The 24964-nt window shown below is 47.7% G+C and overlaps 1 protein-coding gene across 2 annotated transcripts; it reads left to right on the forward strand.

The window, feature by feature from the left end:
• Positions 1-4536: 4536 nt before the first annotated feature.
• On the forward strand, positions 4537-24344 carry rnf216 (ring finger protein 216). Of its 2 annotated transcripts, none has more exons than XM_036148330.1 (17): positions 4537-4666; positions 5472-5606; positions 7400-7521; positions 7655-8866; positions 9897-9973; positions 10073-10181; positions 11587-11748; positions 11842-11953; positions 12371-12504; positions 12805-12855; positions 14219-14356; positions 14660-14808; positions 14924-15002; positions 20487-20584; positions 21389-21611; positions 22808-22877; positions 23582-24344. In XM_036148330.1, exons 2-17 carry the CDS (start codon positions 5543-5545, stop codon positions 23956-23958), a joined length of 3177 nt encoding a protein of 1058 aa, XP_036004223.1. In that variant the 5' UTR covers positions 4537-4666; positions 5472-5542; the 3' UTR covers positions 23959-24344. The 2 variants fall into 2 exon arrangements, with proteins under 2 accessions (XP_036004223.1, XP_036004224.1); XM_036148331.1 differs by lacking the exon at positions 4537-4666 and adding an exon at positions 4919-5101.
• The last annotated feature ends 620 nt before the right edge of the window (positions 24345-24964 follow it).

The following is a 24964-nucleotide window of genomic DNA, read 5'->3' on the forward strand; positions in this document are numbered from 1 at the left end:
TTAATGGCATTAGTCATAAAGTTTGTGTACTCTTTATGAAAACTTCTGTTCCTTTTGAATTTCCTTTTCAAACCAAGTATGCGCTGCAGAGCAACAGAAATATTGTTTGGCATAAAGAGTTCTTCACTTTTGAAAGGTAGTTTCAGTTTGTAATGTCCATTCTCTAGCTGGGCAGAGCGATCCATTATATCTAGGAATTTTTGTTCCTCTCTTGACATTTCCTCTTGTTCTGTAAAGGACTTCTCAATAAAGTCATAGTTGTATTGGCTGGTCAGAAGCTCTTCTATTTTATCAACTGTAGTTCTGTTGACATAAACTGAAGGGTAGCCATTTTCAAGATCCTTGTAACCTTCTGGTGAAGCATTTACAACCCATCCTAGGAGGCTTCTGATTGCATAGGGCCCTTCACCCTGACTATTAATCACCTCCCAAGGTTCCATTAGTTTTGATGCATTCGTGCCCACTAGTAGGTCTACACCAGCATGTATGCGAGGAAAATGAATGTCCTTTAAGTACGACCATTTTGACAGCTCCTCCTCACTGATGATATTGTCGGTGGAGACTGGCATTTCCTTTTGTGTAAACACAGTGGGAAGCGGATAGAAATGGCTTCCGTTTATTTCTGAAATCTCCAGCCCTTTAATGATAGAGGTTGTCATTGTTTTGCTATTACCCATTGTCTGGAGATGAATCTGAGCCCTTTGACCTTGAATGTTGAGTTCATTAAGAAGTCTTTCAGAGCAGAATGTATCAGTGCTCCCTGGATCCAGAAAGGCATATGTTTTAATGATTTTAGTTCCCTTTGAACTTTTCACTTTCACAGGCAGGATGGGAAGAATCCCTTTATGGTGGCCAGCCCCAGTATGACCACAAGTAGAGGAGGTTTTACAGCCCTTTGCTGCCTGATCCAACTCTTTCTGATGGGTTTTTTCCTTCTGTCCAATGTGCAAAATGCTGGGATGTTTTTGGTTACAGTGTTTGCAAGCGATGCGCTTATCACAGCTCTTGCTTATATGTCCTGTATCCAAGCAACCAAAACATAAACCCTTGTCCTTTAAAAAGTCTAGTTTTTCCCTGTGTGACCTCTTTCCTAATTGTCGACATTGTTCCAATACATGACCATCCTGTGTACAATACAGACAGGATAAATAATTAGATTTGTCAACAACAGTTACCTCCTTTTTGAGAGAAGGCATGTTACAGTCATCTTTAACAGAAACATGGGTGACAAAGCTGTTTCTTTTAAACTGTGACTTAATTTGAGGTTTGCTAGGTCTTATGATTGCCCTAGCAGGTTGTAAGTCCTGTATATCTCCAAAAACCGGATCTGAGATTATTCTAATCTGGTGTTCAATAAAAGCAACAATGTCTGTGAAACATGCTCTTTGACAAGTTCTCTCAAAAATCTCATTTGCTTTTGTTCTCCATTTTTCTCTTAGTTTAAAAGGAAACTTTTGAACCAAGATTTTCATGTTAGCTGGCATGCTTAACTCATCCAAATACTGCAGTTCCTCCATTGCATTGCAGCATTCACGAAGAAATAGTCCAAATGCCTTTAATGCTTTAGCATCTTCACCTTTAATGTTAGGCCAACCAGTGACCTTTTCCATATAGGCTGCAGTAATATTAAATTCATTGCCAAAATGTTCTTTGAGGAGTTGCTTGGCCACCACATATCCTCTTTCTGCAGTCATGTGAAGGCAGCTACGTACGAGGTCTCTTGGTTGCCCCTTGGTGTACTGTTCCAAGTAGTACAAGCAGTCTCCTTTACAACTGCTCTTTGCTTCCACACAATGTTCAAAGGCTTTCATAAAGGAGTTAAACTGTAAAGGATCTCCGTCGTAGATGGGAATTTCTCTGTGTGGCAGTAACTGGCTTGTTTGCATTTGAACCAGAAGAGCTGTTATGTCATTCTGTTGTTTCAGCAAATTGTAAAGGTCTCCAGCAGGTTGATTTTGATTTGATGGAAGCAGTCTGTTCTGAGTGGTAACATTGAGATCGGATAAAATAACAGAAGCTTTAGAAGTTTGGACAGCAGGGGGAGCCATTTTTGACACCAAAGGATTGAAAACAGTGTCATCCACTTGAGGTGGAATATGCTTTTTATAGGCTGTACTTAGATCCAACTCAACCTCTTTATCCAACAGCAGTGCGGCATCTTCTTGAAGGTTCTTTGCAGGTTTGGTAACCACCTGTGAAGCTTGTGAAAGGAGTAAAGTAGGTTTGATCTTGGGTCTAGCACCTTTTCTAACATATGAATCCATTCCATCAGAATGCTTAGATGTAATGCTGCCTTTAGTGCTGCCCTCTAGCACCATTAGCTTGGCATTAGCAGCAGCTATTTTAGTGTCCATCTCAAGTTGTTCCTTTCTTTTCTTTAACAGGTATTCCTGCTCCTCCAGTGCATGCTTCTCCTTTAAAGCAGCTGCACATGCCAAGAGTGCAGCCCTTTCTGCTTCCGCTTTTATTTGTTCAGAAAGCGTTGAAGATTTGCTGGTTGCTATTGAAGAACCCCTTTGGCTCCCACCTTTTCTAAAAGACCTTAAGGAAACATTTGAAACGCTGTCATGAGGTTCAATCTGTGGCTCCTCCTCCACCATGGTTATGCCACCATTGGCAGTCTTTGGTTCAGCTTTACTCTCATTTTCTTTAATACCATCAGGCACACCGGCTGAGCAACCTTGAGCCTCAGCCAACCATTTATGAGTAGCAGCAACAAAATCATGAACATTCAACATTTTAGCTTGAAACCACATGTCATGCTTCTGTGCTTCATCCACAGGCAATAATCCCAATAAACCTTGGTGTACCTTTTGTGCTTCTTCACACAAACCCAAAAACCTTTTAAATTCCACCTTAATGTCATTCACACACCCTTTGTCATTTTTCAACACTGTAATAGTTTGTTTTAATTTTGTGAGCTTATTTAACTTTGTTTTTCTTTCACTTTCTAAGTTACTGATTTTCACCAACAAAGCTTTGGCTGTTAATTTTATCTGTCTTTTTTCAGTCTCCCATTGAGGATTTTCCTCTTTACCCACAATGTTACTTTGATCCTCCAGATCCAGATCAATGTTCTCCTCTTCTGCCATTATGGCCAACAGTTTATAGCTTATTTATTTGTTTATAGAGTTTATAGAGTTTATAGAGAGCTCTCTTTTTGTTTAAGCAGTCTTCAGTCTGCTACCAATGCATTGGATTTAAGGTTGGATTTTTGTGTGCACACATAATACTAATGGCCATTCATAGATATCAGCGCTGACTCACATACCCCAATGGTGCGTTGGCCGGCATTGATGATCTGCGTCCTGATGTCCGCTGCTCCGAATCTCAGTGGCTCCAATAGCTCGATCCATGCAGCTCCGTTACCATCGTCCGGTATCGATCGCTCCTGTGCGGCTTCGGATTTCGACGTCAGGTGTCCCGATCGCTCCTCTTCGCTCACTTTGACCGGCGGCTCCAATAGCTGCTTCGGTGCGGCGTTTACTTTGCGGCTTCTTAACACCACTGAAGAAGGATCGGTGGATCTTCCAAACGAGGCAGTTTTCTACCTAAATGTAGCAGCTAAAATCCTCTATTTTAGGCTACTGGTGGTTGTTTTTGAAAGGCGTTGGTTTTACGTGCGCTCGATTAAGATTCGCCAGGCCGATCTTCAGTTTGACTTATTAGAAAGTCATTTATTATCAGAACAATGTCCATTTTCTTATTGTTTCCATTTAGATCCACCAACATTCCACTTCAATCCAAACCAAGCACAGTAGAAAACTGTTACCTCTTCCCATTAACAACACCTGAACACAATCATGGTTGACCTTAAATAACCCCATCCCCCATCAGATACTCAGAACTCAAAATGAAATACGCCCCCTGCTGGCGATAAACACAGGAAAGGAAAAATGGCTCCAACAGAAACTAAATTATATCTATACTTACACACTCACACACACATACACACTAAATCATCCCAGCTAATTCTGTATCTTTTAAATATTTAATAAGTGCTTTAATTATTTTATCCGATTGATACTTCCCTAAATAAATCAGCCATCTTTACTGAACTCCCCAATACCCTTTCCAGTTCTTACCTCTCTTTTATATATTTTCTACAATAAATCAAAACATGTTCTACTCCTTCGATTTCTCCACAGTAAGAACAATTACCTGTTGGATGTTTCCCTATTATTTTTAAACCACTATTTAAACTAGTATGCCCTATCCTCAACCTGTTTATCCATATTTCCTCTCTTCTATTCATTATACTATTATATCTTATGATAATATCTTTCTGTATTTTATATAAATGTCTTCCTTTTTCTTCCAAATTCCATCTCTCCTGCCATATATTATTTATTTTATCTTTAATAATTACTTTTGTTTCTTTTCTACTTAGCGGGACATCAAATTCAATTTCTCTTTTCCTTAACTGCTTCTTTAGCTAATTTATCTACTTTTCCATTACCTAAAATTCCTTTATGTGCTGCAACGATGACCACCTCAGAGACTACATCTCCCACAATCCACCCGCTGCACGTAGGCGAAAGGCATCTTACGTCGAGATGCCCCTTCTTGTTTTGGCAGTTTCTTTTCGATAAAGCTACGCGGATATAGAGCCTGTCAAGGAGACAGACCACGGGGAATTTTCGTGGCTATCCACGACGAAGCTACGGTACTGGGCCTGTTTTATTTTTTGGGATTTTTTTTCATCCCTGAATTTGACTCTACGGGAGCCAATTTGAAGCGGTGTTAGGGGCTCAAAATCCCGACTTCTGTGTCAGCTAACTTGTTACCCCTCTAGCTAGTTAGCCGGGCAACGCTAACGCTTCGAGTGCGGACGCGAAGGGAGCGGTAAAGACCGACGATCAGGGGGGGGGGGGGGGGGTGTTTGCTTTTAAAAACCCGCCAGCTGACGCTTCTCGGTGCCGTGGCCGCCTCGGAGCCGATGTCAGCGCGGCCAAAGGCGGCGCAGCTGCTCGGAGCAAACTCGAGCAAACACGCAGGCGGCTTCCGCTGCTAGCGAGTTGCGTTTAGTTAGTTACCCGTGAGCTTTAGGTCGATCTTTGATGGGGTTGCCGGGGCGAGCATCGTGGCCGCGACCCAACAGGTAACGCTAGCAGAAATGCACGGAAACGATCGTCCTGGATTAAGGGGCGCAATCGATTACAACTTTCAGATTAGCTGCCAGTCTCCGCGTTTATCTGCGTGTTGTTTTGTTGTTGTTGTTGTTGTTTCCCGAAGCTTTCCGGGCGTTAAGACGTGCTTTCCTGGGTTGTTTTCCTGCATGTGTCGTCATCACGCGACTTAAATGTTGTGGCAACGAAGGGTGAGAGCACAAAAACGAAAGCGGTGGTTGGATTCTAGGGGATTTCTACCCGCGGTGATCCATCAGACTCACAGGATCTGCGTTCCTGACGGTCCCGGTGTTACCGGAGATCCCCGGCAGGAGGAATGCATTCACCCCTCTGTGTGTGCAGATGCTGCTGACCGGCCAGTGACCGCCAAGTGTGGGAAGCTGATCCAGGGAGCCGCTTAGCGCTGCTTCGCCATGGCGGATGGAAAGGACGACGACGTCATCCACCTGGGCAGCTTCAACGTGCACCGCGGCCAAGGTGAGCGACGTCACGTCCAGGTGTCTTGTGTCCACGGTGGGGCCACGTGTTTGTGTCTGCGGACATCGCTTTTCCAAGTCTTGCCGCAGAATCTCAGTTAAAGGTGTCCGGACTTTGACTAGGCCCTTCTAGCAGCCAATGAATCTGCTTCGATCCCAAACCGAGTCACCGCAGCTCCGGCTAAGCCTTTTGCGGTTTTCTACATACTTTTCGCCATGTGCCCCAAAATCAGGCAATACAAAATAACTTTTTTTCTTTTATTTCACCTCCTTGACCTATAAACTAATGGGTGGGACCTGGTCTTTTTCGATTTCCTTTATATTTTATGTGAAATGAAACTGAAAGCAATAAAGGGGCTCCATAAAAGACACATACTCTGTGCGGCTGCATCGATCACAGCTGCTGATGGGCTAAATTTGTACCGTTCTGCATCTGTGGTCAAGGGCCGTGCAAAATCACGTGCTGGCCCCCAAATGGCCCACGGGCCGCAGTTTGGACTCCCTGTGTGAGAACGGATGGGTTTCTTAGTTTAAAGCTGTTCTAATTGCATAAGGTACACACAGGTTTACTCTCTTTGGTAACTGGAGAATCTCTGAAGGCAACTGACGTGACGCCGCCTGTCAGTCCATCCTGAGGGCTCGTCAGGAACTGACCAATCACAGATCGCGGTTTGTCTCAAAAGGAAGCGCCCATTACCTGCCGGAGCTGCAAGCCTGTTACAGCCGACAGCAGTGTCGGGACTTTACATTTACGGGGGATTTGGGTGAGAAACAACAGGAATAAATGGTTCAACGTTGTCAGTGGGGAAAGTGGAGCTCAGACACGCGTTAACCCCAAAGTTTAGAGGGTGGAGTACAGTTCACTCTGTTCCCAGAACCTAAAAGGAGTCTTGAAGAATGCAAAAGATGGATAAAAGCATGCGGTTGACCTCATGAGCAGCTGAATATACCGGTGATGGCATATATGAATGTTGCAGCTTCTGGTTGCGTAAGCTGAAACTTTGTCAGCTGTGGTCATTTAAGAGGAGTCTGAGTTTGCACAAAGCGTTTTAAAAGTTGCGTAAAGTAGAAGTTTGCACTCGTAATACAGAACTTTACTGTAGATTTCGTGCCACGGATAGGCGGATGGGAGCATGGAAACATCCATGACAGTCTGCAGCAACAACTTGAGGTTACTGATGTATATCTTAAGTCAAATTTGTCCGTGGTTACCCTGAAATAACTTCACTGACACAATTTACAACTCCAACTTTGCCTTAATGTTGGCCGATGAGACAAAAATGGCTCTGCTAACGCCGCAAGCTTCACCATCACCGCCACTGACTGCGTCTTAGTTGTCGGGGGGGTTAGATCGGCCTGGGTCAGAGGGCGGAGCGATTTTACAGCTGCCGTCGCATCAGGCGGTCCGACCAGATTATGCCATCGGGTGTCAGAGTTCACGGGGCCAGCATTTCTACAGTAACCCCCCACTTTATAATCAGGCTCTACTTAATGTAGGATTATGACAGAAAATCCCAATAAAGGGCACTGGGGGCTGTAGTTGTAACAGGAGGAAGATGAACTCGCTGTACATGTGTAGATCTATACGTTCAGTGCACTATGCTGACCAATTGTGTGCTTATGCTTAGCCATAAATGGTCATCCATCAGTTACTGATCAGTTGTTGCTCTCTTACCTTAGCAGCTGTGATCCGCGCAGTGAGCCACGTCTCTGGTATTGTTCAGTGCTCTCTGATGCGCGGCCCTGTTAGTGAGCCAGCAGTGTGTGTGTGTGTGTGTGTGTGTGTGTGTGCAGGCTATCGGGCGGGTCAGAAGGAGCTCATCACCATTTCGGATGACTCGGACGAGGAGCCTGTGACGTTCTCACCCGGCAGCCCGGTTTTAGTCCCAGACGACGACGACGTCAGTATATTGGAGGTGATGGAAATACCTGTCAGACACACATAAACCTCTTTTCTGCCTTTCTTTTTGGACCAGTTTTAGAACTTTTCTGCAGATGTAGCACTACCGATATTCACCCATTTTTGCTGCATTTGTAATTTTCTTCCAGCCGCCAACTCCTCCGCGCAGGAATATAATTCGCCAAGCGGCCAAATGGAGCGGCATCTTAAACGTCGGAGGCCAGAGCGGCGCGGCGGCCGCCACCGGGGACTCGGGCTCCGCCCCCTCTACCTCCAGAGACTCCAGGATAAGCCAGCCAGCCATACACGCGCAGACTGCGGCGCCCCCTGTCCCGTCATCCCAGCCTCAGCCAAAGCATCACACGTACGCGCCGCCTCGGTCCGCCGACACCCCGTCTACCTCCACGAACGCCAGTGCCAGGTCGTCCGGGACGGCTGCCGCCTTTCAGGTTCAGCCGAGCGCGTCCGGCCCGTCGCAGCCCCCCGGTGGCTCCTCGGCGCATTTACCGCAGCGTCAGGCGACCGCCTCTGCCGCTGCGACGCCGTGCACCAGTGCAGCTGCGGCGGCTGCGACGTCCTCCACAGCGAGGCCTCCGGAAAGGCCGGGCACCGGTGGACGACCAGCACCGGACGGCGCCCGGGCCAGTACTTCGTTTGCACACGTCCAGTCTCACGCACGGACTCAGCCTCAGCCTCAGCCTCAGCCCGGTACGTCTGCACAGCTCCAGGCCGGCGGAGCCACATCCACACAGGCCCAGCTCATCCAGGTCCAGCCGGTGAACGCGCCGGTTCTTCCGCAGCAGCCCAGCGTCCAGGCTTCTGCTCTGATAACCCAGCCCCAGCTGCAGCACAGGCCCGCCAATCCCCTCAACCCCGCGTCGCACAATCAAATGCAGGGCAATCTGATTCAGATTGAGCCGCAGCCCCTGGCCCAGGCGCCGGCCCGGCCCGTGGCTCGGCCCGCTCAGGCTCCTCAGGTCAAAGCCGTCATCCCGCCCGCCGTTCTAATCGCCGCTGCCCCAGAGAGATTAGGTCCTCCTGAGACAGGTCACCGGATTATCCTGGGGAGCCAGGCGCCTGTGGAGGCCGTTCCCAACCCCCCTCCCAACGCCCCTGTCGCGGCTCCGCCCGCCCCGGGCCTCAACATCAGGCCGCCTAACCCCCCAGTCCCCCACAACGGAGGGGAGGCCGGGCTCTTTGTGGCCCCCGATCCCGAGCCGGTGAACCCGGCCCCTGCTCTGGTGGCGGTCCCCCCCGCACCCGAGGCCATTCCCCAAATCGAGGACGCCAGACCTGGACCCTCGGCACCGCCGGAGAGACCGGAGCAGCAGCCTCATGTTAGAGCCCTCGTCGTCGGTGTGGTGAGTTTCTTACTCGTCTCTCCCTCTGTCAATTTAATCGATTAATTCAAATTTACAATTCTTTAAGATTTCATTTTTTAAAAATCTGGATTTTATTTTGCCAATACACTCATTGGGTTTTCATGAAGAGAACAGCATGTGATGCTGAATATATGTTTAGGCAAATGTATTGTCAAAATATTGTTAAGTGGAAACCTTTTTCTTTACCATAATACAAGGTACTTCATTTACTTATTTACTTTTTTTTAACTTAGTTTGAAGTTCACAAGTGCAGTGAAGCCTGTTCTTTGCTCAATGTGTAATACCACTAGCAGCAAATGTTTTGTTATATTTTCATTGTTTATAATAGCACGGCTGCCATCTTGTTTTACATGTTTCACAGCTTGTTTTTAGTTGCACTTTGAATTTAGGTCAACTCCTTGAAGAAATGCTTGACATAAAAGCAAGGTTTTAAAATAATTTCTTTAATTTCTTTTTATGATACAAAAAGGAGGAAAAAAAATCGATTAATTGGATTTGGTATGATAAAATGGGAGATTTAATTTTTAATCCATATCGCCCAGCCCTAGTTGTGCTGTGTTAAAACGGTCTAGTCAAAGTCCAGATCCTACATCAGAGTGACCGTGGGTGGGCAGGCGGTGTTTACTCGCCCAACGCTGAAGGAGTAAATGCTGGCAGACGTTTCTGTGCCCGCAGCATGACGGGGCCGCCTCTGTGGTTTACAGGAGACGGTGCAGCCTTACGCTTTTACTGAGATCAGATCACAAACCCTGAGCACACGAACATGCCTCCCTTTATTAAAAGGTTTCTCTCTTCAAAAAATGGAAAGCTGAGCTTCACTTTGCTGCTCGTTGACATTTCTGCGCTGCTTCCAGTGGATCTGTCGCCCCACAAACTATTCTGAGGCCTGCAGCTCCGGCTTGACACACCGGGAAAGATAAGCTGGAGGGGGCGTGAATACCTGTGCAGCGTGCGTAGGCTCAATGGAGCCGGAGTTGAGCCTGTCTGGCTTTTTCTGTGTGTTCCCCAGCTGGATCTGTTCCCAGACATCCAGGAGGCGTACGTAGCAGAGCTGATCCTGAGGCACAACCTGAAAGACTTGAATGTGTAAGAAGCCTTTAGTTTTCCTTCAAGGAGGAACCGTGAAGGCGCTTTTTAACGTTTTATGCATTAAACGACCCAAACCCTCTAACCCTCTGCTTCCAGGGTCTGCAACCTGGTGCTGGAGAACGCCGAGTACCCGAGGAGGGAGGCGGCCGCAGCCTCGGTGGCGCCCACCAGCATCCTCCTGGAGTCGGGGGACACCCAGGCGGAGGTGGGTGGGCTTCTCTCCGCTCCCAGCCTGGGCGCCACGCAGCGGCAGTGTGTGCGGTTCTAAAGGCTGCAGTAACGTCACCGGCGTCCCTCTTGACGATCTTAGTGATATCAGATCATTTACGGGAGCTACGGTTATTTGATCCGATCCGGGCTGAGCTTCAGCTTCAGGGCCGCGATACGGAAACAGACAGGTGGAGGAAATCCTTCAGCGCTGCTGTCTGTCTGTCAGACTGATAAAGTCCAGCAGGAGGGGAGTGTCGTTGATGTATGTGTGGGTTTCTCTCTGCAGCTGCTGGGACCGTGCAGCAAAATGCCTTCAGAAGCTCCTTTATATAGAAATGTTGACACCCAGGTCCATTAAAAATATCTCGTCTCGCGGCTCGTCGCAGGTAGAAATCGTCACAGTGACGACCTGGAAGATGGTGTAACAAAACAGCAAATCTTAAAATGTTTGGTTTTGTTAAGAATGGAAAAAATAAAATAGTGTGTGCACCGTTTTTACCACCTGTTGAGCATCATTCTCTGCACCCGCCACGCCTTTTGGCACCCCAGGTAGAAATAAGCATTAGGTCCTTTTTTTATTTTATTTTTTTTTTACTGTTTTTTTTATTGCCGTAAGATAGAGATTAAGAAAAATCCGAAATGAAGTGCTTTTCTTTTTCTTATTGCTTACAAAATGATTGGCAGACCTATTGTTAATGCTTGACCAGCAGTTCCCTGCATCAGGGATGCTGGTTCATCGCCGGCTCCGCTCTCACGCGCTCTTCTCCTCAGCTCACCCCACAGGTTTTCTGCCGGATTGCCGAAGAAGCCCCGCTTTCATGTCTGTGAACCGTTCTGTGTTGACTTAGCCACACGTCGCAGCGCGCGATGCTGCCTAAAGGTCCCATGTTGACTCCACTTTCAGCTCAGATGGAGCCTAATCTCCTCTGGCCCAAAAACAAAACGGGGCTCCGGTTCAAATCCCAGCGAGGTTTGGGCAACTTTTAAATGCCTACATCTGTGACGTAAACACGTACCGCTTCAATTTGTTCCCCTCCCCCGTCAGCCTGCTCGCTCGTTTTTCGCCGATGTCACGTTTATTAGAAACCCGGGCCAAGCAGGAAGTCACAGCTGACCTGGTAAACAGTTCCTAGATAACGCTAATCTTTCCTCACACTTTGCTTTGTTACGGGGATCAGTTTGTTTTTTTACACACCCAGTTTGCTGCTAAGTTTCGACGCTTGATAACGCCTGTCAGAATGTTTTCTGTGCCTCTCAGGAAGTAACGCTTTCTTAGCAGGAGTCCTGTCCTTTAAACGGATGCCTGGCGGGAGCTCTCCTGTTTACGGGTCGTGTATGAGAGAATAAAGGACGTGTGTGTGTGTGCGTGTGTGTGTGTGTGTGTGTGTTTGGGCTCTCAGGTGACCGAGGACCTGTTCGACTACGCCAAGCTGAGCACGGAGGGGCCCGAGGTGATCATGCAGGCTGCCGACTTGCTGATGGCAGACTTCCGCATGCTCAGCTGTCAGGACATCAAATGGGCCCTGAACGCCCTGAAGGGACACTATGCAATCACACGCAAGGTACCCCGAGCGCGCACGTCACAAACGCCGTCTCCCAGCCCTGCCGTCAGCTCCTCTCATCTGCCTGCCGTGCGTATATTCTTGTCTCTCCAGGCCTTATGCGAAGCCCTGAAGAAGTGGCAGGAATCGGGCGATCCGTCGGGCAGGAGGCGACGGAGCAGGACGTCCTCGGAGCGCTGCTACATCGATTTTCATTTCCAGCACGGTAGAGAAAAACGCAACTTTCTTTCTCTGCTCACATCACTGCTCCTTCTTCTTGACGTGTCATTTTTACAACCTGCTGCCAGCCTACGTCCTTTCATTTACGGCCGGATCTAAAAATAAGTAAAATATTCTTAAAGTTTGTGTATTTATGCTTGATTTGAGCAGGTAAATAAGATTATCTGCCAATGGAATTAGTATTTTGTCCCCTAAAATAAGATAATTAGACATCCTGCACTTGAAATAAGATGATGGAGATGAATTGTTCCTGTTTAAAGTCCAGAAATCTTATTCCATTGGCAAATCATCTTATTTACCTGCTCAAAACAAAGACAAATACACAAAAAAGAAGATTTTACGTATTTCTAGTTCTGTTTTTGCAGCGTTCTCTAGCTGACGGGAGCCCTGTTTTGCACACCAGGTTCCATCAGGTTGGACAGGAGGATGTACTTTTTGGAGAACGACCGGCGCTACTGCAGGACGTACAACAACCTGGAAGGCTCCGTGCAGAAGGAGCTGTCCTTCTATCAGCAGAAGGCCAAGGAATGGGCAGAGGTACTTCTGCTTCTCCGCTCTGGTCTCCTCCGTGTTTTAGATGCGTCTCTGCTGCAGCACCATGTCTCCATTTTGCTGAACTACTAGTTAAATGACATTGCAGTTAGAACCCAGTTAATTGAATTCGTTGGCTCAGCCACGGACTTAGTGCAGGGCCGTAAAGGAGTCCCGCATGGTCCGATTCTAGGTCCGTTATTTATGCCGATTCAGCTTCAGTTTGCTGCACATGCTGTCTAAATAAAGGAAAGGAACGACTGAATAGAAGGGCCTCTGCTAACAGGAATACATCTCTGTCTGCAGCATGAAGACTTCCTCCTTGCCCTGCAGGTCAACGAAGACGAATATAAGAAGGTATGAACCGCAAACCGATTTTATACGCTGCAAGCTAGAGCTTCATTTGACTAAGCAGATTCTGGCGGCTTTCCCCGCCGTCCTTCCACTGTGTGTGTCAGTGCTGACAGAGTTACTACGGAGAACACTGTGTGTTTAAGGCACAGGACGCCACATCGTAAATGCTCTGCTGCTTTGAAAGTGGGGGAAAAAAGACGACCTCACAAAGTTTATACATACAGGACGCCTTTTTAAACCACCTCGCTTTGAAGCCTCTCTTCTACACTGCCCGTATTTCCAAAAGCAGGACAATAGACCCAGTCAAATATTGTTATATAGTTGGTACCAAGCTGGCTAACTTTTATTATTTTTCTTTAACAGACAGGTTTTGTTTCTGCAGAAGGTTTCTGGTTCTGATAGATTCCTGATTCCTCTTGAAGGCACGTCTCAGGATAAGTGAGCAGAGTGGCTGTAATTCTCTCACAATCGTTGGCAGTGTTGCCCTGCAGCAAGAAGGTCCCGGGTTAAAATCTGTATTTGCATCCACGTGCATGACCCGTTCTCCACAGCCGTGGCTGCTGGTTGATGGGTCTCTAAAATGCCTTCAAGTGTTGGTGAACCTTTTCTGGGCGCACCCCTTACAGATTTAGTCAGTTTATCTGACATCAACATCTGTTTGATGATCTGATTGACAAAAGTGGATGAAACGTCAGAGGGGGGATACATTTTTTTCCACAGCACTTTATACCAGGACGAGGTGAGTTGGTGCAGGTCGACGGGTCAATCAGATGCAGAACCAAAGCCAGGTTGGATGTTTCAGCTCCCTAAGGAGACCTTTGGTGGATTCTAGGATCGTTCAGGATCCTGATCCTCTCCTCGCGGCTCAGATGTAGATTAGGCTCTGCTTCCACAGCTGCCCCTAACCCCGCAACGGCCTCCTCTCCCACCCAGTACCAGGATTATGAAGATACACGAAGCCTGCCTTGAAGTTACCAAAAGCTCCTAAATGTTGGCTCCTGTTTGGTTTGTTTTTTCCACCGTGAAGTGGTAGAAAATGTGGGTTTTGTTTAAGAGGACTGTTTCATTTCTTCCCTCTCCTCCTGTCTGAGAGTTGAGGCCAAGCTTGGGTTTGGGTATCGGCTCAGCGCCCTAGACCCAGCTCGGCGGGGTTTGGCTCCAATCGGAAAAAGGCGTGAACCCTTCTAATTGTAAATGGGGAAACTACCTTCTAATAGCTCCTTTTATGTATAAATCTGTGAAAGAGTGGCCTTTTGCATGTTCAGATAAAACAGGTTTGATTCCTGTTCTTTCATAAATCAGGATGTTTTCCACCACAGGAGCTTAGTGGGGCTGCAGGGTAAACGTGGGGCTGCTCTCTCCGCAGGACGGCCAGCTGATCGAGTGCGGCTGCTGCTACGGGGAGTTCGCCTTTGAGAAGATGACGCAGTGCTCGGACGGACACCTGTTCTGCAAGGAGTGCCTGGTTAAATACGCTCAGGAGGCGGTGTTTGGCTCCGGCAAGGTACCGTCCCAGGGTTTTCCTGCAGGGTGTGCCTGCCTCACATCTGGTTACAGTCACACGTTTCTCTGTATTTTACTGGGGTCTTGCGTGCAAAGTGGTGCGTAATTGGGTAAAAAATGACTATGCTCGTTCAAAGTTTTCCACCGTAGCGCGTCACATCCTTGTGAAGGGATAGTCGCTGATACTTTAAAGTCAAGTAAAGATGGAGAGTTAGAGTGAATGGGAGCTGAGGCCCGGCTCTGTGATGGACGTCGTGTGTGTTTGGACAGGATTAGCTAACCGGGCCGTGTGTTCACGTTGCAGTCGGAGCTGAGCTGCATGGAGGACGGCTGCCCCTGCTCCTACCCCGTGTGCGAGCTGCAGAAGGTCCTCCCCGATAACATCCTGTGCAAATACAACGAGAGGCAGGCCGAGGAGGCCGTGGCGGCCACCTGCGCCGACGAGTTAGTCAGGTGAGCGTTTGTTCAGGGGGATCACATGACCGCCGCCGCCGCCAGCACCTCCATGAAGGAGCTGCAACAAATGTTTCTTCTCACTTCCTGACTCTGCTTTATCTGACTTTCATAGGTGTCCGTTTTGTAACTTCCCAGCCCTGTTGGACAAAGACATGTCTCTGTTCAGCTGTCCCAACCCTCGCTGCCGCAAGGTCAGTGCCGCTCCTCCGTTCGGTTCCTCGCAGCCGCTGCTCCTACTGTGCAGGCTTTTCTTTTTAAAACGCAGCGGTCTCGTGTATAAATGTCATCAGCACCGGACCCTGCAGCTAGCCGCCATGAATTATGCCGCTTTCACGTCAGCATAAACCTGCGTCTGATGGAGGTGAGAGTGATGGAGGAGCAGCTCTCTGGAGGGGATAAGCGGTTCCTTCTGGAGAGGTCGGCAGCGCTCTCTTCCTCTCTGTTTTATCTCCTCCTCCAGTCTGAGGAATGCAGTGGGGGGGTACAGCTCTTTGTCTGGTCAGGCTATCGCATGAGTTCCAGTCAGAAATGTCCAGTATTTGGGAGAAAGACACAAACCTGCAGCCTGTAGGACATAATCTCATCCCTGATGTGTTGCTCTTGGTGAAAGTCCAGGCTTTCTGCTTCGCTGAATAAGAGCAGATCAGATAAGAAGGGACTTTTTTACCTCCTGGGTTTGTGTTAAAGGAGCAAACCTGTTATCAGCTAATAAAACCTGTTGTAGATGTGGATAGAAGACAGAGTTTTTATTTTTTTCATTTTAAATAATCAATTATTATAGTTTTCTTTGTAAAAGTATTCACACCTCTTAAACCTTTTCATGTGTTGTAACCATTACAGCCTCAAACCTCTGTTTTATGTGATTAAAAAGAAGGGAAATGCGAGGTAATATAGAAAAAAAACATTGAGGAATTGTTGTTTTCAGGCCCCTTTTCTCCGATTCCCCCTAAATAAAAATTCACTGCAACCCCTCTGCCATCAGAAGTCACCCAACTTAGTGGTCAGAGTTCAGCTGTGTGTCCTCTAACATCAGCCTAAATGCAGGTGGTCTGTGTCATCTGCACCTGAACACACCATCCCCATGTTGGACCATGGTGGTGGCAGCCTCATAACCAACACTATGATGTCGTCATCCTTTTTAATTTAACACAGATCGCACATTACAATAGTCAGTCTGCTTCGCCTGTTCTTGCACAACAATTAATTATCACAACTCACGAGTTTATAAAAAGGCATTGTTAAACTTTTCTGGAGTTTAATAAAACGGTTAAATTTTAGCCGTCCTGTCCCACCCTGTGTTACGTCGAGCCTCGTTTCCCCAGCATGACGATAACACCGGCGCGGAAAGGCGGGTACAGAAAATCTATGGATGGGATGTTAATCTTTCAGAAAGATTCTGAGAAAAAAAGCTTTTAAAGATGAGCAGTTTTTGGGCGCGCATGTGGCGCGGCGGGAAGCGCGACCCATATACAGAGGCCTTAGTCCTCGACGCGGTTGACCCGGGTTCGAATCCAACCCGCGGTCCTTTGCCGAATGTCTCTCCCCCTCTTCTACCCCCCTTCCTGTCAGCCGCAAAAAATCCCCCAAAAAAAAAAAATCACTTTTTAAAGCGTGTTAGAAAAGCTTTTGCACAAAGTTAAATGTTTAATCTTGGCTGCTGCACCTTGCCTGTGTGGCAGGTGTTTGTGGATTGGAGTAAAAATGAGTTTTTTTCAGCCGTTTCTTGCGACTCGCTTCTACAGTGCTGCTTCACATTGCGCTCCCCTCCGTGTAAAACTGAAAAATAACTTTGACACACTTCACAAAAAGCTCCCTGAGAATCACCTTTCTCTGGCCTCTCCCTGTTAAACACCGTTCTCCAGTCTGTTTCATTTTCTTCTACGTAGTTTCCTTACCAGTCAGTATGCATCAAAATCCAGCTGCTCATGGCATGGAGCGCTGCTGCATGTTGATCGACAGCCGACGCAGCTCTGCTCTTCATTTCAAAAGCGAATGTGGAAAAAAAATTCAGAACTTTCCAAATCTGACCCAATCAAATGCGGGACATTGTTTCAGTTTGGGGACAACAGTGAAAATGGGCGTGTCACTGCGATACGTTGGCTAGTCCGCCATATTGGAAGTCCGCCTTTCAAATCAATGAAACCAGAAGCAAAACGAGTGGATTTTCTGAACAAAAACGAGGGAGGTTTAAATTTAACTTCATATTTAATATAGTCAGGCGGCCATTGGAATATTTACAGATGCATTTGAACCAAGTAATTGCTGATTTCACGAATACCAAATGGGATTATTGTAGAATGTGTGTAATGACATGACATTTTGGTGTTTGAAGCCACACTAGAGCATATTTTCTCCTCTGAGATTTGCGTCATGTTATCTTTCAAAACCAATTATATAAAAAACAAAAAACAAACTTTAATCTGAAACGTCGTTTTGAACTTATTTTTCCGGTTTTAAAATTTTAGTGGAGGTTCAAAATACTTTTTCAGGTTTAAATGTTTTTCTTTTGAACAAACTTTGTGGCCCTAAATTTAGCTGCATACAGATGAGGCTTGATTGTCAGATTAAGATAATCTTTTGAAAATAACAACCTTTAAGCAGGTATACTGAGCTCACATCCTGGTTGTATAACATATTTATTTATTTTTAATCCCCTGACGTAATTTTCAGATCTTAGATATCCTGTTTTCACAACCTGCAACCAGAAAAATGATCATAACTAACAGAAATATGGACTTTAAAACATCAGTCTGTTCATAATTCATTCATATAATGTGTTTTCATTTAGATAATAGAGCTAATAAAATAAATGAACTTTCTGTTAATGCTCCAGTGCCTGTCAGGGCCATGTGCTTGTCTGTGATCCACCTCTAGGTGGAGCCAGAGGCTCACTCATCATCCTGGGAAGCTGTTTTCTGACAGCTCCTCACTCATGAGCCACAACAGAAAAAAGTTTGACAGACTCGGGGTTCTTTAGGTCTGATTCATTGCTGATTTGTATCTTTTTAATAGTTCCCAGCAGCTTGAATTGTCGTGTTAAAGACCGTATGCTTAAGATGTTTGTTGTTTTTGTTTTTTTTAATGTTCCTTCTTGGCAGCAAGCTACGGCCCGCTAAAATGTTCTCTAGTATAACAGCGTCAGGGCGTGTTTTGTTGTTTGCTTCACACACACACACACACACACACACACACACACACACACACACACACACACACACACACACACACCTGGAAACCGACCAAGCAGATGCTGGGACCGGTCCAGTCAGCCGTTAGTCAGTTGTTGCCCCGCGGGCCGCTCCGTCTACCTCCAGGGAGGGGCTGCCTTATGTAACCAGCACCATTACCCATAAGCCCGCCCTTATTTTTAACTCGACCCGGCCGCCCCCATTGGTTGGCTGCAGGGTCCCGCCTCCTTTTTTGCTGCGTTCTCACTGGTTAGAGACAAAAGAAGAACTGCTAACATAATTTCAAACGGTCCGGCTCCGTTTTTTGACCCAGATTCTGTCTCTGGAACCAGACCTGCTCTCTGAGTTGTGGAGAACAGGACCGCTGCCACAAAGCTCGGCCAGTTTAAGATGTGGAGGGTCTTAATGTTTCGTAGATTGACCCGTCACAACCACACGTATCTTGTTGGGATCCAGCAGAACGAAGTAGCGCTCAGTGGTGACACAATGACTTGTTAGGTGTGACCCGTGTCCCTCACGTAGTTCAGGGCCAGCCCTAAACTGGACTTCCAGTGGCTTTTAGGTTTTTCATGCCACTCTGTCATGAAAGCTAGCTTAGAGGGAGTGGGAATACCTTTTGATGCTCGCCGTCTCATTCGCACTTCAGCCTCCTCTACAACAGGCTGCGTGTTCTCACCCTTGGCCGACGCTTCCTTCCTTCCTATTCAGCTTCCTCACAATTAAAAGCGCTCGCTTTCTGCACAGGCTTGATGCAGACAGCCCCGCTGCCTTATAAGGGCCGCTGCAACACCAGAGAGCAGACATAGGGGAGGGGTGGGAAGTGATGAATGAAAGCCGGAGCAGGGCAGGTCTGGAGAGACGGGACACGCCACACGGGCGAGTTAGAGCGAGGTGTCCGTAGAGGTGAGGCTCATTAAAGAACATGTTCGCTTTGGTTCATCAGGAAGCGCGCTGACACACCTCAGCCTCGCCCAGGTGAAGCCTTCCCAGGCCCGGAGGCAGGCGAAGCCACGCCTCCTTTAAGGTCGGGGCGGCGACGCCCCCCCGTCTGTATTTTTAGCCGCGCTATAAGAGCTCAGGTGTCTTCCTGCTTTTCACTCTTTAAACGAGTCTCACGCACGCTTTCACTCTCTCCTGTGTTGTCCCTCTCTTGCTCTCGGTCACCACTAGGAGGCGATCTTTCTCTACTCCGTCTCTGTCCTCTCCCCTCCTCGCTTCCCTGTGTCTCTTTGTTTGATCTGGGTTTTTTTTTGTCCCCCCCCCCCCCCCCCACTCCTCACTGCGGACTGGTTCCTGTTTCCTTCCTCGTTTCGTCTTTAATCTCCTTTAGAGCTTCGCCATCTCTCCTGCTGCAAATGCCAACAATATCTCCCGCGATCCAGCTCCCCACCCTTTTGGCTGAACTTGCACACACGCAGCTGTCTCAGGAAAAAAAAACAAAAAAAAACACGAAAGCGAGTCAAAAGCAGATTCATGCAAACTTTACTGTTTGCATACCTAAACGGTGATTTAGGGATGCAGGAGGCGTGACCGTCTTCCCATGCAAAGGTCAGAGCAGATCTTGCTTCACAGACACGGGTCACACGGCGCTGCGTCAGCTGTCACGTGCCGCCCTCTTCAATATTTGATGAGCAGCTCAAATATTTATGCCAGCGCCACTTAGCTAAGGGTGAGCGAGGGGGAGAGAAGGGGGCAGATCGGAGCTCAGGTGTGCGTCCCCCGGCCGCCGCCGCTCGCCCCCGACGAGACAAAGCAGGCCGGAGGACGGCGGTTCGTTTCCTGTTCCTAGGCAACCGAGCAGTCTGCAGCCGCAGACAGACATCTGCAGCAGAAAAAAAAAAAAAAAGCCCCACCTAGATGTCTGCGTCTGTGCGAATGGGAGTCCCTGCAGTGGGCACGGCAGCAGCATACTGAGCAGATGCTGACGGGGAGCGTTGCTCTGAATGCGGCCCTCCTCTCGTCCGCCACGTGTTGGGAAGATGTCGGAGGAGACTGGGTGTGGGCATGCAGGATGCTCTCTGGGGCGACAGCACCTCCAGTGACCTGCTGGAGGAGACATGTGCTTTACCCCTGAATTTGATTAAATTTGGTCCTTAGCAAGCACAATCTTGCGTGGGTTTTATTGGGATTTGACGTGATGGGCCAACACAAGGTGTGTGAAAGGAGAAAATGCATTGTTTTTTTTGTTTGTTTTTTTTATCTGGAAGTCGGTGAGAGACAGTGAGGTTGTCCAAGTTGACGGGAGGATAGATGGAGGTTAACGGAGGAATCGTGGAGAAGAAGCTGCTGGCAGCGGGACTCGAGCCAATCAGTGGCCAGACTTTGAGACCGATGGTCTCCTTCAGCTGTTTGTCAAAGAAAACCCGCCAAAGAGTTCAGTCTCCTGACCCGCGGCTGTAATTGCAGCTTTCGATCGTTTTGCTCTCTCTGATTTCTCAGCCGTTCTCACCTTTGTTTCTTTTTTTTTTTGGTTTTGCTTTTCTTTAGGAGAGCTGTAGGAAGTGCCATGTCCAGTGGAAGCAGCATGTGGGGAAGACGTGTGAGCAGGTCCTGGAGAGAGACGAGATCCGCATGAGAGTGCTGTTGTAAGTAGATGGCTGCACGCCTCGAGCGTTTTACTTTAAACTAATGTCAATATGGGCATTTAACGGAAAGTTTCTCCAGCATTTTAGGCTCAGCGCTGAATATAATCTACCCTGGTTTCCCATCATCAGGGTTAGACTTGATGAAGTGAATCTCAATGACAAAGTCTTTATTTATTTGGAGGTTTTTCTACCCACATCTGTGACGAGGCCCTGTTCCTTTCCCCATCTCCCATCCCTCTGGCAGGAGAGGATGCTGGGTAAACATCTCAGTTTCCCGGACAAAGGTCCAGGAAGCAGCCGGGCCGGCGGGCCAGCTGCTTCCTCTCAGGCCCAGCAGGGTTCCAGGGCAGCGCTTCCTGTTTTCAGAGCAGCTCACTTCCTGGTGCTGAAAGACACAGGAAGAGGTCTGGTGGATAGAGCAGTTGTCCCCGTGGTTACAACGGGACAAGATCAGACAAATCACATTCAGTCACATAACCACCCACTGCCCAAATATGCATTATTTCAACAAATGAATAAAAAAGGAACCTAGACCCACCACCTGAGAGGTGAAACATGGCGGTGGCAGCATCATGCTGTGGGGACATTTCTGATCACTCAGCAGCACATAAACAGAGCCAAGGCTGGAACAACTCACATCCTCTGCAGCTGTTTCATCCCAATAGAGACGTGTTGGGTTAGGCCCAGAACGTTTGCCCCCCCTGTGTGATCCACGGGTTTTCTGGGTCTCACGTTGCTGTGGAAAATGTCTCCTCGCCTCCTGAAACCCTGTTTGTTTTGTTTTTTTTCCCCCTTGTGCTGCAGCGAGGAGCGCATGACAGCCGCCCGGGTGAGGAAGTGCGTGAAGTGCGGGACGGGCCTGGTGAAGTCGGAGGGCTGCAACCGGATGTCGTGCCGCTGCGGCAGCTTCATGTGCTACCTGTGCCGAGAGCCCATCACGGGCTACAACCACTTCTGCCAGCACGCCCGCTCCCCCGGCGCCCCCTGCCGACACTGTCGCAAGTGCTCGCTCTGGACCGACCCCACGGTGCGTCCCAACACAAAGCGGCCGGCGCCCAGGTTTGGACCGGTTGAAGCGGTCGCTGTGTTGTGACGGGTCAGCGGGCGCAGGGAGCCAGGGAAACGGGTCTGGGGTTCTGGTGCGCCCCGACCCGTTTCCACCCAGCATCTGACTCCTTGTTACCCGCCGCGGCTTGGCTGCAAGCGTCTGGCAACCAGAAGCATCGTTTAGCTCCCAGCAGGTGAAGGAGCTGGAGACGCTCCAGCAGCTCTCCTGAGCTGGCAGAGAGCTCGCCGTGGCGGCAAAGCCCAGAGAAGGGATTAAAAGTTAGGCCAGAAAGAGACGCTGCCCTCTAACCTACACTACACACCAGCTGAATGCTTTGGCTTGGAAAGTCTTTCTTTACAGACTTTAGTTCCTCTTCTGTTGTCCTAAAGTTACGTCTCTCCATTCATCCATCTGCCCACCTTCCCTCCTTCAGGTTTCAGCTTTTTCCGGGTCCCAATGTCCAAATCTCCCAAGTCTTAAATATGTGGTGAAATTTGGCACTTTTCCTTTTAAAAAATATCAAGAAACCTGAATTTAGGATCTAGAGACATATGTTAATATTGGCATGACGCCATGTAGGAAATGATCAGTAGGAAAACCGGCAGCTCCAAAACGAATCTTGAGTTCAGAGAAAAGTTGAACTGCCCACTGTCGCTTCATGCTTGCTCAGTATGAGGGATTGCAGCAAAGCCATGTACAATGCAAATGACTCTTCCTGTGGCTCTACGCTTCTTCAGGAGTGAATGCTGCTTGTCGGGACTTTGATGCAATCAACTGGTTTCCTTATATAGGAACATTTTTGACCAATCTGTATAATCTGACCCAATCTGTATAATATGATTGAACTTGATTTTGTAAAGTGTCTTGAGATGACACGTTTCATGAATTGGCGCTATATAAATAAAACAGAATTGAATTGAATTGCAGGGACCACTGTTCTAATCCCAGATCAGCTTTGGGTTTTCTTACATCTGTCTCTCCTGGTTGGACTTCTGTCACATCTGCAATAAAAACCCATTTACTAATAGAGTTAAAAGCCGTTTTTTTTTTTTTTTTTTTTTTTTTTTTTTTCAGCTTTGCTGTGAGACACGGCTGATACTTTACCTTGTTTAGATTTGAAGTAGGTTTGGTCCAGAGCTCGCATCAAGCGGTTTCTTTTGTGTGTGTCTCTGCAGCAAGACGATGAGCGGATCATTCAGGAGATCCAGAAGGAAGGTGAAGCTGAGCTGAGTAAGAAGTGTGCAGGTCAGTAAAAGCAAAAAGGTTTTAGTCTGTCAACTCCTGGTTTCTGTTCTTCACTTCTGCACCCTGGTAGAAAAGGTTCAGAAAAGGTTTGGACTCTCTGGAGCATCTGAATCAGCTAGGATACAATTAAAAAATGTTACTTATTGTAAAGGTGAATCCCATGCACGTTTTTCCTGTTCCACAAAAAGCCAGTGCACTGCAAAAACGGAGCTAGAAATAAGTAAAATATTCTATAAAATGAATGTATTTGTCCTTGATTTGAGCAGGTAAATAAGATAATTTGCCAATGGAATAAGATGTTTGCACTTAAAATAGGAACAATTCATCTCCATCATCTTATTTCAAGTGCAGGATGTCTAAATATCTTATTTTAGGGGTCAAAATACTCATTCCATTGGCAGATAATATTATTTACCTGCTCAAATCAAGGATAAATACACTAACTTTAAGAACATTTTACTTATTTTAAGATCTGTTTTTGCAGTGTGCAGAAGTAGTGCTTTATCCAGGTATAGTAATAGAAAGTTTAGTGAAAGGAAAAAAGTTGTCCCACTCAAGAAAGAAGAATGAGCTTATAATAATATTTGTCTATCCATTATCCCATATCTATCGTTTGTTCATCGCTCCTTTTACAGCTTGATGAAAAACTGAGAGGTCTGTTTTTATTATTGAGCTCCTTTCCTGTTCTTTTCTTCTTCTCTCAGATAATTCAGGGAAGAGGGTGGGCCCGCCTCCAGAGGTCATCACCAACGTTAAACGGCCACGGGTGGGTCCGCCCCCAGAAAACCCGGCCCAGCCCAACGCCCCGCCCCCAGCTCCTCAACCCCCTCAAGCGGTACAAGCGCCCCTGTTCGTCCCGCCGCGCGCCCGCTACCACCCGGCGGTACCCCCGCAGGGCCGGTTATACCAACGCATCATCATACCTCGGCTGCCGCCGGCGCCTTACGTGCCCCCGCTGCAGCCCCCGCTGCAGCACCTGCACCCCCTGGACAATAACAACCAGCACAACCACAACCCCCACCACAACATGGACCTGCCCATGCACTATGGACCCCCGCCACACTACTTTAGACGCTACTAACACTGCGTGTGTGTGTGTGTGTGTGTGTGTGTGTGTGTGTGTGTGTGGTGCGCGTGCCAATCCCGCTCCGTTGGTGTTCAGATGCAAACACTACGCCACAGCCAGGCTTTCCACGTCACCGTTTCTGATGCGGAGCAGATCCGCTTTTTCCTTTTCTGCATAAGAAACACTGAAATCATAAATGCATTCACTGAGAAGTCGGGACCCATCTGTGCTTTTTGCCTTCTGCCGATGGTTGGACTTCCACGTTCAGGAGGACGTTCCCTTTTTTCTTCTCTCGCTCTTTACGGACCCGAACCGGTCCGATGGACAGCTGAGAAATGAGGCAATTTATGTCTGGTTTATACAGATATTTTTGAGTAATAAAAATATGTTTAAAGTCAAAAGCTAGCATTCCTTCTGTATTTTTGTCTAACAGGTGTGTGCTTTTTTTATTTTTTAACAGTTGAGTTCACGTTGCCTCGGTCGGTAATCTGCCTCAAAGCGAGCCTGTGTCTCTCCGCCGGCGTCTCCTGCAGGAAAAATAACGGGCTGACTCACGTTAACCGAGCACCGGTCACATGATTGCTCTCCACCAATCGCGGCGTCAGCCCTGGCTTTGTGACGTCCCTCAGAGCGGGTTCTCCTTTGTTCAGCCGAGTGTGCTGTGAGTGTGACAAATCGCATCGTCTGCGGCTCCAAGCGGGCAGAGACGCTCCTCCAGATGCTCTGGGCTCCAAATGCCGTTAGTCATGGATTGCACAAGGGGGAGGTTTATTTTGCTTGTTCTTCTTATTGTTTTCTGTTTATGAGCGAGCCAGGATTAGATCTTAATGAGATCGCTGGTCTTTAAACAGCAGCCAAGCCAAAACGACTCCAGTAATCTGTGGTTTATTTAAAGCAGACGCCAAAGGGGCGTTCAGAAGAGAGCTTTACGGCCCGACTCCAGTAGTAGACGTTGCAGCTCCAAGATGGCCGCAGTCATCGAGCGGTGCCTTCAAAGACCCGTTCTCTACAGTAACCTCAT

The sequence above is a fragment of the Fundulus heteroclitus genome, chromosome 16 (assembly GCF_011125445.2).
Source record: "Fundulus heteroclitus isolate FHET01 chromosome 16, MU-UCD_Fhet_4.1, whole genome shotgun sequence".
Classification (NCBI taxonomy): Eukaryota; Metazoa; Chordata; class Actinopteri; order Cyprinodontiformes; family Fundulidae; genus Fundulus; species Fundulus heteroclitus.